This window comes from Mustela nivalis, assembly GCF_964662115.1.
Source record: "Mustela nivalis genome assembly, chromosome: 12".
NCBI classification, from domain to species: Eukaryota; Metazoa; Chordata; class Mammalia; order Carnivora; family Mustelidae; genus Mustela; species Mustela nivalis.
This window is the reverse complement of record NC_139031.1, coordinates 47034573-47054193: the sequence shown is the minus strand read 5'-3', so window position 1 is coordinate 47054193 and position 19621 is coordinate 47034573. Positions and strand designations below refer to the sequence as shown.

General features: G+C 39.4%; 1 protein-coding gene and 1 long non-coding RNA gene across 5 annotated transcripts in view; both read right to left on the bottom strand.

Annotated features, from left to right (window-relative positions):
- Positions 1-2957: 2957 nt before the first annotated feature.
- Positions 2958-19621, bottom strand: part of SKAP2 (src kinase associated phosphoprotein 2) — a 172079-nt gene continuing 155415 nt past the window's right edge. The window contains exons 12-13 of one of the 4 annotated variants that reach the window (XM_082693203.1): positions 5767-5868; positions 2958-5414 (exon numbers count right to left, since the gene is read on the bottom strand). In XM_082693203.1, the coding sequence (XP_082549329.1) occupies positions 5776-5868 (93 nt within the window). In that variant the 3' untranslated portion in view covers positions 2958-5414; positions 5767-5775. Of the gene's footprint in view, positions 5415-5762; positions 5869-19621 lie in introns of all 4 variants that reach the window. The other 3 variants (XM_082693204.1, XM_082693202.1, XM_082693205.1) reach the window with 3 other exon arrangements.
- LOC309845361 lies at positions 5951-19620 on the bottom strand. The gene is made up of 2 exons (XR_014301241.1): positions 10339-19620; positions 5951-10146 (listed from the first exon to the last, which is right to left on the bottom strand). It is a non-coding gene; the product is annotated as an uncharacterized lncRNA (long non-coding RNA).

Here is a 19621-nt window from a genome sequence, read left to right as displayed (position 1 = left end):
TTAATGTTGGCCACTGCTAGTGCTAGTCACGTGGTTATCATCATTGGACGTGAGAGTTAAAGAACACGGGGTTTGCTAAATGGACTCCCGAGGGGGCCGGGGAAAGGAGACAATGTATGGGAATCTGCTCATTTGTTGGAACTTTTTTCCCTCCTCTGCAGCAGTCATTTTTAATTGGCATACATTGGTGTCATTAATTTTCTCCTCGGAGAGCACCGGTGGGACACTTGGAGCAAACAAAAGGTAAACCGCTGCTCAGGCTACAAAGTGGCACCTGCTTTGACTCTAGCAGGAGTGATCTTTCTATATGATGAAGTCGAGGCCAATAAACAGGAAAGAGACAAGGGCTGTTCCATGCTACCTCTCTGAGTAAGGAACAATAAAACAGTGAAGACAGTGGAGAGCAACCTAGGAAAACACTTTGCAAGTCTCCAGTGTCAAGAAAAGCACTTAAGAAATGGGCTTTTTGGTGCAAAAACAATGAATACTGTTACGCTGAAAAGAAATTTAAAAAGAAAAGAAAAAAAAAGAAATGGGCTTTTGAGGGGTGCCTGGGTGGCTCAGTGGGTTAAAGCCTCTGCTTTCGGCTCAGGTCATGATCCCAGAGTCCTGGGAATCCCGCATCGGGCTCTTTGCTCAGCAGGGAGCCGCTTCCTCCTCTCTCTCTGCTTGCTTCTCTGCCTACTTGTGATCTCTGTCAAATAAATAAATAAAGTCTCAAAAAAAAAAATGGGCTTTTGAGACGCTTTATATTTTCACACCTCGGCACGTATTCATAGGTTCTTTTGCCCTGCTTCGCTTCCAACCTCCTCCCACTCCTTTCAGGGCGCAGCCCAGCCCTGGTATGACTCAGGCTGCTCTCCACACTGATGGGTCCTTTCGCTTTGGGGAGTCAAAGCATTCAAGAGAACACGATAATACAACTTCTCAAGAAATAGGGAGTAAAGCTTAAAAAGAGATCCGGAAATGAATCATGGCTGGATTTGGCAACAACTGTGAAACCTCCCACTCTTCCGAAATTCCTTTTTGATCCACTCAAGGCTGCAACTTCCAAGATCAGAGGGCGTCTCTGACATGGGCCAGGTGGAACCCAAGCCGGCTGTGATTTGGAAGGTAAGGGAAAGTGAAACTAGATCACTTGCCCCAAGCTGCCTGAGTCATCTGTGCCTTCTTTAGAAGAGTGACAACACCGGCCAGAACAGAGAGGAGACACCACGCTCACCTTCCTTATTCTCCATCTCACTCGCCTGTTGCCACCAATCAAATCTCGTCCACTTGTTGATGGGGCTATGGAGACAGTCGGACTACTTTCAGAGACTCAATAAAAGGGACTGATCTTTTGACGAAGCGAATGTCAGTCAGAACGCTGATGTATTCACTGAAAAAGACATTTTTTTCTACTAGGTATAGAAGTCAAGCTCTTCGCTTCTCGTCTTAAATCTCAGGTCTTGAGAAACGGTAGGGTGCCAAATCAGTTAATTAACAAGTATTTACTGGACACACACCATATACTCTGAAGTATCCCACTGGCAATAAATCCTATGTTTGCATCCAAGTAATGATAGGGCAGATTCTACTAGGGAAAACAAGAAAAAGCCCTTCAAACCATTAATAAAATGTCACTCCATGTTACTGTGATCATATAATGTTGTATTTATCTCATCACAGAATGTTATATATCAGGGGTTCTAACAGAAATTCTAAAACTCAACTGTTAAGGCAGTAAACGGGAATGTTGAGCATGTTTAGACTTCCCTTGTTCCGAACCAAGAAGATTAACTGTTTAAATTATGCATTACAGTGTAGGTTAAGTTTGTACAAAGATACTTTAATAATATACTACTGATTTGTTTCTCTGTGTTCTAGAATACTTGGGATTTCACTCACAAACTAAGCCATTTTAACAGATGTTTTAATGTCCCATATTCTCATTATATTCCTTCAACCTCTGAAGCACGTTGTGTCTTCTATGGCTTCATCATGTTTTCCTCTCCACCACCTCTTTCTTTACCATGGAGACTACTTTTCAATATTCTTCAATCTCCTGAACTCAAGAGAAAAGTGATTTCTATACAATTTGTGTCTCTAAAAGCCTATTCCACTGAAATACAAACGACTGATTTATTTGAAATTTAGAAGTACTTTTCTTCATTTGAAAATTTACACAATGCTTCACTCAGTCTCAATGACGAAGTTCAAACTTTTTTAAACCACGCGTGTGCTGAAGTCAGTGTCTTACGGTGGCTCAAGAGTAAATCTGGGATCTCTGCTCTAGAACTCATTTCTGGGGTCTGCGTTTAATCACGGCCCTGGAAGTCACCAGCCTCTGTCAAGTGAGTAGCAATAGTTCAGACTGCAGAAATTATAGGAAAGGTAGAAATCATAAGAACTGTGAGGGAATCCTGACTGGAAACAGTTTAGAAACAACTGAATGAAATCTCTGCTGTTTATGAAAGGCCATACGACATATTTGTACACTAATAGCAACCCACCCCCCACGTATATAGATTTCACTTACAGATGGTTGCAAAGTAATTTTCTATGATCCTATGATACTTTATGTAATTATCTGTAATTAAATTAACACAAGGTAAAAATAGTCAACTTCAAATAATATAAAGTATTCAAGACAATAACTAGGCTAAGCAACATTGTTTTTCATAAGAAAAAGTGTCACATGCAACGAATTGGCAAAAACAGAACAGAGTGAGCTGTGGTTAAGTGTAAATCCTACAGCAATGAAAGTCATTTGTATTATCCTTACTTCTTTGAATAAATTCAGATGACAGCTCTATTTCATTTCTTCATTCAGTTTGGAGGCCAGATGGCATTAGAATCATTTACTTCACCTTGTTGTGCTTAATTACTACAATCAACACACTATTTTCCAAATTAATCATAACAAAGTAATTTCATTAGTAACACAGCAGGCTGTTGAATTATTAGCATCATAACAGTTTGCAAACAATTAAACTTTATTTGAACCTTAAAAATTTGCAGAGTGGAACATTATTGTAAGATCTAATGGCAATAGAGTACAAATTCAGTACAGAGCAAATAATCAAGCAAAATGCTATATAAAATATGACTTACAATCACCTTTGAAAAAAATTAGCTCTCTAACTGTTCATAGAAAAACAAATAAAAGCTAAGCAAACATAATGAGAACATAGCAATTAGCATATTTTCTAACAAGCCATGTTGTTTAAATGCACATTAATGATATTATTATGATCTTGAAGAGAGTGTGATATATTGTCAAGGGTGTAAAGAAAACTTTCTCCCTGGTAGTATACAAATGATTTCGCCAAATGAAAAGTAGTCATGAGTTGAAAGTAATGATTATTTTCCCTGTCACTTTCATTTTAAATCTTTTGTCTCCTTTCTTATCTCCCACCTATGTTCAAGTTAAACAAGAACAAAGGCCAGAGGAGCTCTGGACAGAAGTAACACTTTATATCTGTATTGTCACCATTCACAGAGACTATCTGGCTTGGAATTGTTGGTCATCAGTTGGCAAAGGACTCCCTCTCCTGGATTAACTGTAAAAGGAGGCAAAAATCTTTTACATGCTTTACATTCTGCTCAAGCTTGTGCCCGAGTGGGGGAGGGGGTGCCCAGGGCTTGGGTATGCGATGAAAAGCTGCTGCCACCTACTGGCCCAGCCCTGAAATTTTCACTCAAACCAGAAAGAAGCCCAAAACCTGTATCTACAACCGAGACTATACGTTCAAGGGAAACCCACAGCTGCTTTTTGCTTTTCAATCTCTCAGCCTTTGAAAAACAGATCGCTAAATTTATCTCTGGTCATCTCACTTTTGCCAAGATGATTTCAATCGACTCCAACGGCTCTCTATTAGGACAAGATTAAACGAGGGCACAAATTAATTTCTGAAAGCTCTAACTCGACAACGTCTAATTTACATAAATGAGTCTACTCACAATCCCCAAAACTAAAAAATCAGTTTCACTACATTTGAATTCAGATGATCACAGCAGTAAGAAGACAATGGTAAAACGTAAGTTCTGAAATATTGCTTATAAATAATTTTCTATAAATAAGGGCGGTTAAATATCAGTACGTTCACAGCTAGAATCTTTATAAAGCAAAGATCTGGAAAGTTCAACAAAAATAGTGGCTACTAATCAATGATTCAATATTAGGTGACTCTGTAATGATCCAATCATCAGTGCATTTTGGGAGATAGATATATATAGATATAGATAGATAGACAGATATCTATATTTCAATATCACGGCCACACTGATACCCCGTTGGCATTTACAACTCCCCGACTTCAAACATACAGGAAAAGGTCAGGTTATTACTGCAAAAAGCCTGCTCAGGCAGCCCAGCACATTCCTTTGAAGTCAGGCTCACCCTACACCTTCCCACTCACCTGTTGGTACCTGTTCCCACCATGACTTCCAGGCTCTCCTCTCGGAGCCCTTCCTTTCCTCCTCATGGTTCTGAGAAGCACAGCTCAACGCCCCCGCACCCCCAACCCCGGAGCCCTACTGTTCTGTGCTGGGAACTGAGCAGCACAGCGATGAGCGGGCACGGACGGACAGTGCTCCGTTAGACCTTCTCACTTTGAGAATACAGGGGATCCTCTGTGGCGCTGTAGGAGGCAGGAGGGGCTTTCCGATGAATTTTTTTTTTATTTTATTAAATTTAAACACAACTCTGGTGGAAAACGTCAGCCAGCCCGTCTCCAGGGTGGGCTGTGTGTTCCTGATAAGGGGCTTCAGGCACGCTGTGGCTCTGGGCTGCACATGTGTCCCGGGGGCTCTGTCATTCTTTCTTTCCTGTGGCTTTCTTCAACACGAGGCAAAAATCAGTCCAAATTCTTTCATGAAAACATGTCACTGTGTGAAAAATCAGCACCACGATCGATCCTCTACAAAGTTTGAACAAAGCCACAGTCTTCAGATATCATCTACCAAAAGCTTACATGATAGATTTAATTAAAATTTCAATGAAATTATATATTACACTCTAAAATATCACTGACATCCAATAGGAAGAGAAATTACCAAAATCAGCAAAAGCAGCAGTGACTGTGAGGAACATATAAAATTGGGCTGAATTCTTCACACAAATCAAATGAGCAAATAAAAATGAGACTTTCATCTTCGCAAAACAGCAACAGGTACAACTTTACTGCTTGCCTCTAACTCAATTAATATTCTTTACTTAATTTCACATCAGAGGAATATTATATTGAATGCATAAAATAACAAAGAAAAATGTTCAACAAAACTCGAAAAGGTTACAAACTGCCACTCATGCTCTCAAGTTGATTTTAAATCCAAAGCGTTTACAGATGAGCAGGAGAATCTTCCTTTTCTGTAGGCAAAAAAGGAAAGCTGCATTTGAATTTTTTTTCCAGTGAAATGTTGATTTTTTCCTGCTTAGAAAAAAAAATACACTTTTAGGCAAGGAAAAATGAGTATTTACTCAACATTTTGTCAATTCAGCTCTTCAGAAAGGCCAGAAAGAATGGTATTTTACTCAAGAAGAGAAGGTCTGAAAACATCCAGTTATTAGCAAAGGGACTTTATCTAAATAATCTATTTCCAAAGTAAATGCTATGAAGTTATTTTAAAAATCAAACCAGATTTTTTTAAAAAGAAGAAGATATGGGAGCATGATCTTTGTGCTATCAGAAAACTACAAAGACTTTTCAAAAGGCAAAGACTCATAACACAGGGACCAAGAGAACATATGAGCTATTACAGAATATTGGATTAAAATGTACTTACCCAGGACTCTCAAATATCATACATCTCCATTATGTAGGCTTTCGGCACCAAGCCAATGGCTCCCTTCATTTCTCCTACCCACCAGCCATATCTATTGTATTCCTAATTGAAAACAATATGCAATATTAACCTTTAGACTGGTATAAGTACAATGTCGTTTATATGCGACTTCTTAGAAATGTTATTTCTTTTTACAAAGTTACAAGAGCTTGAGCTGCAAATTGAAACATTTTAATCTTTTTTCCTTTGTTTCTGGACACTTAAAAATGCTGTTAGGCAACGATTTAAATTAACATATAAGACAAAGCCTGTTTATTACTCTATATAGCACACAGAAACAGTCACTTGGGAGAAGAACCTAGCAAATGGAACTCCATGAGGAAGTCAGCTCCCCGGGGCCATTTCCCTTCTCCCTCCCTGCTCTCTCTCTCTTTCTCACTCACACACACCCACACACAGAGCCTGGGGAGACACCTTTTCTGTGCAAACACCAGTGCTAGATTCTACAAGGTCACAGCAAAGACCCTTAGGATACGATCTTGGCCTTCAAGAAGCTTATCATCTAGCAAGGAAATAATTACTTTTTCACAATAAACTTTTTCCTAGTTAAACTCATATGACTGAAAATTATTTCAAAGGCAGAGCTATGCCCCTTCTTAAAATCTATTACGTGAATATAGATATTTTAAACACATAAATGAGGAAATAAGAGAACACTAATAATATCCAAAAATATTTGCTTTACAAAATAATTTTTCAAGGCTCCTCTTAAAAAGCTTCCCCAAGGCATGCACTGTTCAGCTTTCCCTAATCAAAAACTATATTAGATAAAGGGAGATAAAGGGTGGGTGATAGGAATTAAAAGGTGGTATTAGGTTCACCCTCAGAGCAGAAGATCAACAAGAAATAAAGTATCTCAAGTTATAAAGGTGAAATATTAATCCAGGTGTAAAAAAAAGAGTGATTGATGAAACACTTTGGGATTTACTTTGCAATGGGAGATAAACCACACCTGCCTTTCTCCCCTTTGCCTCCACTGAGAGACCCCACGGCTGTCGGCATCATGAACACACAGCGATGGGCCTCATATGTCTGCCAGATTGACTAATGTATTTTTGTCTCAAATTTATTTATGTTTAGTGAGATACAAACAAAGTAAAATGAATTACAAGTTTCAAGAATAATATCTTCCAAAAGCAATACTCCGCAAAAGCACTGTAGGACCCAAATTTAATTTTTCATAGAAGATAAATTTTTAAAATCAATCCCCAAAGTAATTCAATAGGCTATGATTTTCCAACATCTGAGTCATAGATAAATGTGCATATGCATATCGAGTTACACGTGGGGAGGGAATGTTCATACTAGCACAGACTTAACATCTGTATTGATTAGTATATGCTATTGGCTATCAGAAAGGAAAATCATACAATTCCTCAATACAAATGTAGCAACGTTGGCATGTGTGTATTGACATGTAGTCTATCAATAGACAGAATATCAGGTTCAAATCTGTATGTGCTTTTTAAACAGTGGGTTGTTCCAGGATCCGGTTTCTTGGAAGAATAAGGTGGAAGGAAAAGGGCTGGGGAGTCAGGCTGTTAACCCTACGCTTCTTATTCTAATGAGGGCACAGCTCTGGCTCATGGGGCAGAGGACTCAAGATCTTAAGTTTCAAAGTTCAATGTCAGTGTGAATTTAGGGGATACAACTATCTAAGAAATGAAAATAGTCTGATGCCTGAACTCAGTGACGGTGGCTAAAATCTCCGTAGGATCTATTTATCAGAAAGGAAACACCAACTTACTGAAAGCTATGATTAGCAATCATTATATCTTAATAGGTACCTAATAAAACTGCCCTTCTCAATTTTTAAGGCAATGAATACAATTAGGGCCTAATGCTTCACAAAACAAATGTATTTAACCTTCCAGAGGCAAAAGGCCTACATTGTAAGATTTCAAAATGGATGGTTACCAGGCTAAGTTTGAATAGGAAAGCTCCTACCAATGCCAGCCTAACATTTTTTTTTTTAATTGATTATTTGTAAAGAGTAAAAGAACTAACACCCTCCACCAAGAGGCAGACAGAGCACACTTGGCTTGAGGGTGTGTGAACACCAGAATCTGCTTTCTGAGAACGGCCCTCGGGGCCTCCAGGTTTACACACAAATGACACTTAGCTCACTTTATAACATACCGCTTTGGCTATCATCTGTACTCTCAAGTAAGGGCACATTCCTGTTCTCAAAAAGCCCACTCACAACCAAATTTAAGAAACTGATTTCCGAAGAATCATTTCACCAAAGGACCAGTGACATACCTCACACCTGAGAGAATTCTGCCTGACGGTCCCTGGTAAGATTTATTTAATAGAAAGTATGGTCGGAAACAGGAGGGAGGAGCTTAATCAGCCGCAAACACATCCCTTAAAAGTATCATTCTAGGAAAACATAAAAGTTTCAGACTCTAATCATCTTAAATGCTTTACTTAATTTAAAGTAACTCAAAAGCATAGGAAATTTGCTCATAAAAGTACTCTAAAATATCACAGGTTTAAATCAGAAAAGGGTAAAATAAAATCAGTATGTTTATTACTTTACATTTGTAAGGAATTCCATAGAACACTCCTGTGTGGCATTAAGAGGTAAGATAAAATACAGTGAGGTAAAAATCTAGGAGGCAAATTTATGGATTTACACTGAGGCCATTAGAGTATGTCGACAAGATTGCAAACACAGAAGCTTTTACTTTTATCATTACCATCCTCTGTATGAGCCTCCGGAGCAACATGAATCCCAATTAAACCATTTGTTGCCTATAAATTGGAATGAAGATGCTTCTTGGAGTACGATATTCTAAACTTGAGCCTCAAGACTTGATACCATACAAGCTTCCCCTTCGAAGAAGGGACTCTGCCTCTTTGCCTTCCCTCTTTTCCGCTCCCAAATAAATGTGATGGCAAAGGACAGATTACTTACACCGTGGAAAATAATGCAATCCATAGTGTTGCCTCACCGTCCACGTACTAATTATAGTATTGTTCTAGAAGTCACAGGCGGATCATTAAAAAGAAAAAAAAAAGATAAACACCCCTCAAGTCTTATCTTGTTATTAAACAAAAAAACAGAGCAACAAACCATACCAGGCTGTCATCTAAATCTCTCAAAGGTTAGGAAGCATCATGTCATCTTTACAGCACACGAGATCGCAGGTACAAGAAGGTCTGCCATCTGGCACCCTTCACCCCACTCGCCTTTTAACATCCACTAAAACGCTAACATAGGCAAGTGATTGCGCTTCGGGAGGACTGATAAAATAATGAAGAGTCCTTTAATCTACAGGAAACCATTCCAGTCAATTTATAAGAAATATTACATCCCTTTGTAGGACGTGTAATTATTTTCTATTAATCATGTGCTATAAAGCGACATTATGTGGTTATTCTGTTATCACTAGAAAGAGGCCTGCAGTCAGCTTCTGACAATGTTAGGTAATTACTAACACAAAGCCTCTTTCTCCTCCCGTAGTAATGCGATCAAGATCCAGAGGTGTAGTGATGCTTAGTGTATAAAAATAGTACTCAAAAGAAATCCAATATCTGCAAAATGGATGGCTTCCAGGCAAAATGTAATGTGGCAGTCAAAGCAGGGGGAAAAAAAAAAAGACCAAACTTGCCCAATAATCCGAGAAAATAATCGTAAAGCGGCATGGCACCGTTGCGCTCTAACTCCTCTGTTTTCAATTTTCCTGCCATTAAAATAGTTTTTATTTGTTTTATTTTGTAGTCAAATTTTCGGCCTCAGCTAATCGTTACTAGGCAATAAATGCAAGCGATTATGTAATCGGGGCCGGGAGAAAGGATGGGTCCTGATCATGTGAAACCAGCTCAACGGTAAACATGTGTCCGTATTTCAACCATTCACTAAATCTCTGCTCTCTGCCAGTGTATTATTTTACACTTAAATAAGGCCCTGACATTTCACTGGAATCCTTCTCAGCACCATGATTCTCATCTCTTAAGTGTGTTAGTCCACTTTCTGCAAACCCCGTGGTAAAAGAATATTGCCTTAACAGAAACTGGAAACACTTAAAAAGATTTCCTGATGCATACATACTACCCCAGCATTCCACAAACTAGTTACCAACCTGTCTGAATGCAACAGGTGTTAGAAAGGTGGAAAGATGACCTGTCCTTTCTCTGAACATGTATCTGTGCTTGGAAACATTTTATCCTTTTGCAGAAATGAAGTTAATTTGATTCACAAAATATAAAATGCATTGACTTTCACAACCAGGTGACTTTACCACTGTTTTCCAACTATTCACTGTGATAGTCTCAATTTTTCATAAACATTGTGGTAGTATGAAAACTAGACACCTATTTAAAGATTTTATTTTATTTGACAGAGAGAGAGATCACAAGCAGGCAGAGAGGCAGGCAGAGAGAGGAGGAAGCAGGCTCCCCGCTGAGCAGAGAGCCCGATGTGGGACTCGATCCCAGGACCCTGAGATCATGACCCGAGCCGAGGGCAGCGGCTTAATCCACTGAGCCACCCAGGCTCCCCAACACCTATTTAAAATACAGACATAATTTCTTCAAGGCTACCTCTTCAATCTTTTCCTTTTTACTATCTTCAACTAGAAACTGTCTAAGCTTCCTTTCATTTCTTATAAGCCCATCATTTCGTCTTGAAAAATGCCCAACAGGAACCTGACAACCCCAGTGTTTTACTATTATTAGCTACACATTAACTCCTTGAATCTTAGTCTCTGAGCTGATAAATGAGGAAATCGACACTAACCCTCTTCAAGATCCTCCATGATGTCTGAACAGCACCCTCTATGAACCTGCTGGAAGACACTGAGTCTCTTGGCGGCTTATGGAAATCAACCGCATTACTTTATAATTCATGGTGCAGGTGTGACTTTGAGTTACACTAATTCAAAGAATTACTTTTTTTTCCCTTTCTGTACTGTGAGCTCCATTTTTAAAGCAAGAGAGACAAAGGACAAGCAAGGAAGCTAATAAGAATTTAGTTATTATAACAGGTTAAAGCCTCTGCCTTCAGCTCAGGTCATGATCTCAGGGTCCTGAGATCAAGCCCCGTATCAGGCTCTCTGCTCAGTAGGAAGCTGGCTCCCCGCCCCCTGCCCGCCTCTGCCTGCCTCTCTGCCTACTTATAATTTTTCTCTCTGTCAAATAAATAAAAAAACCATTAAAAATTTAAAAAAAAGAATTTAGTTATTATAACAGATCTTTATTTCTATTCCAGAGTCAAGACACATTTAACTCAAGTTTCTACACAATCCACATTTACAAAACCACCCAGTAAAAAGTGCTATTCGGTCTGATGATTCGAACCGCTATTCAGACTGATGGTAGGCTAAGAAAAGATTGAATTTGTATTCAGTAGAAAGTGGCCTTGGTACTCAGTGTATTTCACTGACCAGTAGGAGACTCCGTTAACTGCTCTCAGGCTCACCCACCTGCCTCTTCCAACTGTTGCCATTCTGCTCCAGTCTGTCATCAGTCATCATCTTACCCTGGGGTTACTGCATCATCAACTTGGCCTCTCTCTTCTTCGCAGAAACTGCCCCAGTGTCTGTGGTGAGCACTGCTCAAGCACTTACACCAGCTCCCCAGTGCAGAAACTTCAAAGTCCTCTGCTCTGGCCCACATGGTCCGACCCCATGCTACGCTCGTTCCCACCTCTGCACGTGATGCTCTCCTCCCCAGGGAATGTCTCCCGTCTCTCACCCAAATCCTAACCAGCAAATACGACCTGACTCAAATGACCGAGCTATCATGCATTGGCCTCCAAATATTTAATCTGCATTAACAGCTTTCATTTCAAGCTGAGCATTTATTCCACAGTGGATCTGATGTACTTTAGTTTCGTCCCTTCAGTGAAAATAAAATACAAATTCACTGAGATCAGGGCACCGTCTTACCCTTGCTCTGTATGTCCCACCCAGCTGATGGGTACAAGGTGTTCAATAAAAATGGACCGGGTGACGAAGCACATTCTGTCTTTATTTTGGATGACGTTGTCAGTTGACCAATCCCAAATACTTTCTTAAGAAGTGTAATTTCCAAAAGGTGGATCTTTTCCTTTGTGTATATTAGACATACTGGAAGAATTTTAGCAATGACGAAACAAACGTTTATTCTGAAGTGTGTTTAGCTTTGCAGTCTGAAGTATGTTGTTCCTGCTTGGGGCTGGCTGCTGCCCACCATGCTTCCTCAGGCCCTGGGTAGGACACTTGTCTGAAGGGTTTAAATCCCACCTGCAGAAAAAAAGGTATCCATCTCCTGCACAACCGGGACCAAATAATCCCAGTTCTTTGAAGAACTGAATTATTCGGTTGAATTTATTGTGTGTACAAAAGAGCTGAAGACAGAACCTTGTAAATGTAGCAACAGGGTGCAGGTGTAAAGGAAAATCTACTGGGTTTTCAGCTCCTCGTTGTCCTTGTGATTATTTTCCCAGAAGTTCCAGAGTCTCATCCCAGGGCTGTTACTAACTAGAAATGCAACCTTGGGCAATCCCCAAGTTCTCTAGGGATGATTTGTTGGGTCTATATTTACAGCACTCTTTGATTTTATATTTTATATATTTTTTATATTTAATGCTTTCTATTTTTTGTATTTTATACTTTATATTTACAGCGTAGTAATCCAGTTACATACTTAACATAGTTACATACTTAACAAGGTGAGCCCCTTTTGTAGTTTGCCTGCTGAGAGCCTCAGGGCTGGGCTGGAAGTTCAAGTAGCCAAGTTCTCATCTTTGAAGGTCTCCACAGGGGTAGTCTTTTTCTCCTTGCATCTTTTATTTATTTTTCCCAGTTACAATGAGCCTTGAGATTTCCTCACCTATAAAGCAAAGGGCTAGCACTGGATTCCTCTATGATTCCATCATTCTAAATTCTTTTAAGCTTTCAGGATTATTTCCCATTTTAATCTGTATTTTCACAAACTCATACTAAACATGGTATTAGGTATTCGGGATGCAATAATACTTAAGACACAATGCCTACCTCAAAGAGTTCAGGGTCAAGAGAGAGAAATTAATACTGCTAGTCCCCCATGTAGGTAGGTGGAGCCAAATAGAAAGAGAGAAAGCTCTAGGGTCAGATCTGCTTTGATTCCAGAAGAAAGTATTTTTTCACCGGTATCCTCAGGTAATTGACATAATAACCTTCCTGAGCATCAGTTTCCTCATCTGGAAAATAATCACACCAGAGACTTCATAGGGTTGTCTTACGATAAGATGAGTGAAAGCATATCGAGTGCCTAGAAAGGGACATTGCAGGTATGCAACAAACTTTTCTCGTTCCCTCCCGCTCTCTTCCCACTAATTGTATAGCAAAATACCAGGACAACGAACAGAGAATGTTCTGCACTATAAGGCAATCTGATTATTACGAGCAGTTCTCTACCCTGCTCTTCCAAAGGGAATCTGGCCTTTAAAGGGCTGAGGAAGGAGACATCTCAAAGGAGTAAACATTGCTATACATACATTAAGGAGGTCCCTGAGTTTTGGGGGCAGGAGGGACAAAAGGCCATAAGAGGCCATGGATTTTTCAATATCAGATTTTTAAAAAATTATCAACATTGTGCTGTCTTTAGAGTTGTTTTGTTCTGCTTCTAGTTTATTCCATGCAGAATTAAACCACCCGGCCTTGCCCTGGAACCGCCCCTCACTGCCACTTCCGCTCCGCCTGCATCTCTGACACGGCCTTCTGGCTTATCCTTGACCTCTCAAGCCACTGCCGGGGCTGAGCCTTCCAGCCTGCCTCCCAGAATCACCTTCCCCTTTCAGCTGTCAACATTTTCCTGTAATGCTCCTTCCATGTTACGTAAGAGGAAAGAGGGAAGTACTGGGACACGTTAGTGCACAGATAACAAGAGGAGCCCCGTGGCTGGAACCAAAACATCTTCTCCGGGAGAGCCAGGGGCTGGGGGTTGCCGAGCAGAAGGTCTGCCTGGTTCATGCCTCACTGTACCCAAGCCGTTCCCATACTGACAGCGTGGAAACGACACGCTACCAGACCCACAGAAATGCAGTCACAAGCACAGAAAACTCCTTCCTCCTTCCCCAGAGGCTGTAAGACAGAATAATGGTTCGGGAACCAGCTTAGCGCCCGTGTTATGTCCTGTACTGAGATGTCCTAGTTACTCCTCAGCGGTTGGCTCTGCTATTTGGGGCACCCAGGGTCAGATGGTCACAGAGGAAAAATGAAGAGACCTGGAAAGTAACTCTGCCAGCAGAGCTTGGCAGGACTTTCATTTTACTTTCTTTTTCTGGTACGTTTGAAGCCAGAAAAGCCCTGGGAACGGGATCTGTCCATTTTCACCACGAGAAGCAAACAGTCAGTGACAGTCACAATTCACCGATCACTGAGAAAGTCACAAACAGATATAACAAGAGGCAATGCTTGACCCTCAAGCTAATACACACTGAAAAACAAACAAGCAAAAAATGTCCCTTTACTACATATTAGTGAACACCATCAACCTACATTTCCTGATTTTGACTTAATAAGAAATTTCTCAAAAAGCTGCAGTGCTTGATTCACACGTGTCGGAGACTAGAGCAACTATCCCAGGACTCTTACCTCTCTTGTTTTCCTGTTACCACCAGACAAAGCACTGGGCTTCTTTCCTGCTGAAGCATAGCTCCCCTGTCATTAAGTCTCTAAAAATAATTTATTGCTTTAAAAGTAAGAATAGGAATGTGGTTAGCAATTTACTGATGAGGACAGATTGAAAGATAAACTAATAGGGAATGTAAATCCAGAACAACCAGTAGAATCACATAACCAAAGAGGTATGCAGGACAGCACAATACGCCTAAAGCTATATAACCTGAGTCCTGCTATTAAAATTCTAAAATTTCATGAACATACTTCTATGAAAATACTATTAACTAGGATATTATGTCCATGTTTAAGGTGGTAAGAGACATGAAATGTAACCTAGTAATGGAATCTGACACCATTTTAAACAACCCAATTCCTTTCAAAAAAAAAAAAAATGAGAAGATATTTTTACTTCAAATATGATTTTCCCCTATCTGACGAATCAGAAATCTGGCCATGTGTTTCAGAATCAATTCACTAACAACATAGCTCTCATTAAAATTACAAATTCCACTTTTATGCATTCCTGTAAATGTGCCTCATTGTCTTTCGGCGAGAAAGAAAAAATTTCCTAATCTCCACCGAACTACCCAAGTACATGTTGCGTTTTCATACATTAAAAACAGCAGTGATCCTAGGTGAAAAGGAACTATAAGCAAAAAGTTACTGGCTCTCCTTTTTAGGTGAGCGGTACTTACATTCATTATTAGTGAGCTTCGAAGGTTAAAACTTAGAAAATGATAGACACTTTTTAAAAGAGAGGCTAGCTCAGCCAGGGGTCATGTGACAGCTGCTAATTGCAAAATGTCACAAAGGGAAGGGGGCAGGGTAGGTTATCTGCTTACTCTTCTTTATTGCAATATTGGATTTTCACTTAAAAAAAATTTTTTTTTTTAAGGCTAAGATTTGTATAATTCTCAAAAGAGGCCTGAAATAAATAAATCACCCCCAGGCTGACTGAGCACAGCTGACACCCCATCAAGGCTTCCTTGAAAAAACAGAGTAAGAGGACTGAATTTTAAAACCAAACTATATTTCTATAGGGAATTCTAATGAAGACAGCCCTATCGTCAAACTCATTCAATCTTTTTCTGTCATTTCACTTACAAAATTAAAACCCTCTTTATCATTGCATACCATTTCTAGCCCCTGATTTATCTAAATTTTGTTTGTATTTAAATGCGTCTTTTTTTAAACTATCTTGTGTTGCCTTTTTTAAGGGTATTTTCAGTACTGACAACCTTCCAGAAGGTAAGTTAGACCAGTGATAATTAAATATTGCAAAATATAGGTCAGTTAATTTTGAAAAGCAAGCTGTATTTCCTTTTTTTTTTTTTTTTTTTTTTAAGATTTATTTATTTGAGAGAAAGAGAGAGTGAGAGAGTGTGCACAGGGAGGGGTCGGGGGAGAGGTAGAGAGAAACTTCAGCAGACTCCAAGCTGAGTGGGGAGCCAGACTTGGGCCTGATTCTGTGACCCCAAGATTATCCCCTGAGCCAAAAACAAGAGTCAGATGATCAGCCAACTGCAGCACCCAGGTGCCCCAGTCATATTTCTTTAAAATCTTTTAAACGGCATTCTTTATTTGAAAAGTGTGGCATTAATTTCTTTACAAAGTATACATTGTAATGCCTCTACAGATATTAAGACTCCTTTAAAATGTATTCTTCCTTATGTAGACAATGTTTACACTTAATTCAGAAGAATTAATTTATGAATGAAAAAATTTATGATTAATGCTAACATTTTATTGACACGAGATAGGAAAGTAATAATCCACCGCTAGATTTAAAGTTGAATTTATGACATCATTTTCATTGTGCACATTAGCTGTAATTACCTGCACCACTCATTCTGAGCCACTAGATGGTGTAAAAAATAAATTGCAATGGTAAAATTTCATTCTATCAACACGAAACCTAATATAACTCAGAGAAAGATAAAACAGATTTCTAGACATATAACAATGCTAGTGGTTTCTATACTAATTGTACTTTTAAAAAAATCTAGCTCTCTACCTTGATCCAGAAACAAGTCCTTCTGAGCAATTTTTCACTCTAAGGACCATGAGTTCTGAATTGACAGTAGCATTAAACATCCAGATTGCTGTCACTTACATATTAAATGAATTTATAACATTAATTTATGGTCTATTTTGGCCAAAGTTTTGATAAGAACTGGACGATCAAACCAGTAAAGAATTTTTAGAGTCTCCAGAGGTTCCTCTCTGAAACTGTAGCCCCAAAGTTGGGGAAGCAAGAGTCTCCACAAACAGATATTGACTCCCAAAATGACCTGGAAACCAGTAGCCAAGATGTCCACTAATGGCCCAGAATTTGTCCACATCCCATCAAGGGGGAGCTAAGTATCCTTTCTCTTCACCCTCACCAAGATTTACCTGGTTGCTCCTACCAGGTCCACAGCTGGGTAAATATTGGTAATAAATCATTCAGCCAACAGTGATAACATGCTGCCCTAACAATGTCTTGTCTCTTCTTTAAAAATCCAAAATGAGCTACAGATACAAGAATCATATCTAGAAGGCCCCTCATGAAATGATGCTGATTGTGGAACTTTGAGCCTTGTGAAAGGCTGGTTGAAGATATTCTTTTTGGTAAATGATACCCAAACAATAGCATTTAGACCTTTTAGATGGCAGGATGCTCTTCCTTTAAGCTGGACCACCACTACCCTTAGCTCTATGATAAAGATTCACAGATGAAATGACAGTCTCCACACAACAGGTCTGGGAGAACAGAAATTACCTACCCCAGGATCCTAGAGGTGTGATATATACCTAGGATTGTACTTTTAACTTCACAGCAACAGAAAACAATTTTCTGAGACAATGGGACCTCTACTTGTCCGACAGTGTGTCCCAGAGGTTGGTACTCTGAGCTTTTCAGCAACGCAGACCGCCTGACTCATAAAGAAGGCTTTAGGACAGATCCACAGTTTACCATACAGTCTCACATTTTACCATAATAATATAAAGACTATAAGCCATTTATCCTACAGTTTGGAATTCTAAGTAGAAGCTAATCAACCTTTTAATTTTAAACACAATGGCCCCTAAGTTGGTGAAAATAACTGTGAGCTGAGTAGATTTGAGGAATAATTTCAAGAAACTCTCTTGAACTGAAATGAATCAGATTGGTTTCTATTTTAAGTAATTCACTCAAAAAAATGTTATCTTGGGGCACCTGGATGGCTCAGTCAGTTAAGCGCCTGCCTTTGGCTCAGGTTATGATCCTGGGGTCCTGGAATTGAGCCCTGCATGGGGCTCCCTGCTCAGTGAGGAGTCTGTTTCTACCTCTCTCCACTGCTTGTGCTCACTCGTATGTGCTCTCTTTCTCAAAAATAAATAAATAAAATATATATTTTTTAAAGTGTTGCCTTGGGGGGCCTGGGTGGCTCAGTGGGTTAAAGCCTCTGCCTTTGGCTCAGGTCATGATCCCAGGATCCTGGGATCAGGCCCTGCGTCAGCCTCTCTGCTCAGCAGGGAGCCTGCTTCCCCCAAACCCTGTCCCCGGGCCCTGCCTCTCTGCCTACTTGTGATCTCTGTCTGTCAAATAAATAAAATCTTTTTTTTAAAAAAAGTGTTGCCTTAACTCAGGACAATAAAATGCTCAATAATAGGCTTAATCTAAGAGCCAACTCTTAGATTAGAGAGTCAACTCATCTCTCCCTAAAAAACCAATATACAGACTAAGGAGTAGAGGGCAGAGAAAAGTAAGTGAGGAGTCTTAGCTCTGGGCATCTCAACTAGCAATGATCACAGCTGGCAATATTTGCTTACTAAGTATTTTCCCCAATAATCTACAAGTGCTTCTATAGTATTCCTCTTGGATTCTTGGTGTTAACATGGGCCTTGTAGGTACTTTATAACAGTTTCAAATGAGAAGCAAAAGAGAAAAGGAGAAAGTATTGGTCTGGGCATCCAGATGCCTAGTTAAGCACTGGCTCTGGCACTTTCTTGACCCAAGTTTCCTTGGCTGTAAAACCAAGAACAGGTAGATGATCATCACTCAGATTCCTCATTCAAATGTTCTGTGATTTTCTATGTTATGATTTTATACACCAACCATCTTGTGCTAAGAGGCAGTAAGTGAGGGGCACCTGAGTGGCTCAGTCTGTTAAGCGTCTGCCTTCGGCTCAGGTCATGGTCCCAGGGTCCTGGGATCGAGCCCCACACTGCGCTCGCTGCTCAGCAGGGAGCCTGCTTCTCCCTCTACCTCTGCCTGCTGCTCCCCCTGCTTGTGTCCATCAAGTAAAGAAATAAAAATCTTTAAAAAAAGAAAAAAAGAGTCAGTAAGTGACCTTATTTCCAAATTCTCTTCTGCATCTAGCAAGTCATACAATCGTTCTGAAAAGTACAAATTTTTCTCAAATCAAGAAACCACATTAAACTCCTAGACTTATAGAATATCTCCCTACTTATATTTAAATAGTTTTCATACATCATTTGTTTCTAAAATAGTTTCATAAAGTAGACTGAAATCCCCATATCACAGTAGGGAAAGTTAAATATGAAAATTAAGGGAGCTCACATATGTCATCACAATAAGAAACATGACTTTTAGATCTAAAGACAAAATGATTTTCAATTATCCAGTATGTTAAGAGGCAGAGACACTGACACACATACATATATATATATATATCTATATATGTTCGTAGCAACAGACTCCGCCATTATGTTTACAAATACAACTATGTTAAACTTAAAAAAAATCACCTAGACCTGTCTGAATACAAAAAGCATTGCTTTTAAATTGTCGGAACACCAATGTATTTACATAAAGATGAAAAACTTCTACTATAAACAGTGTTTCCAGTAGTGAATGGCAGACAAAACCAGAATAAGCACACAGAAGAATAAAAAGGAAGAGGAAAGAAAAACATAATAAATAACCCAATACCTTACAATGTTAGCTTTCACATAAGTATATTGTTTCTGGAGAAGGCAGTGTGTGGATGTGAGCCAAAGACTGAAGTGATAGGTAAACACACTGTTAAGTTGAATCCTGTTATCTGATTGTGTTTAAAATTTGATTATATTTCACTTGACAAAATAATTAATTATTGTGAACTCCCAATTGTTAACAAGGACCTAGAGGAATTCCAATTGGCATTTTTCCCCAGTGTCGTAAACCCAGATGCATAAAAATCTAGCTTTGGGTTCACCCTTTAACTCTGGGGTGCCTT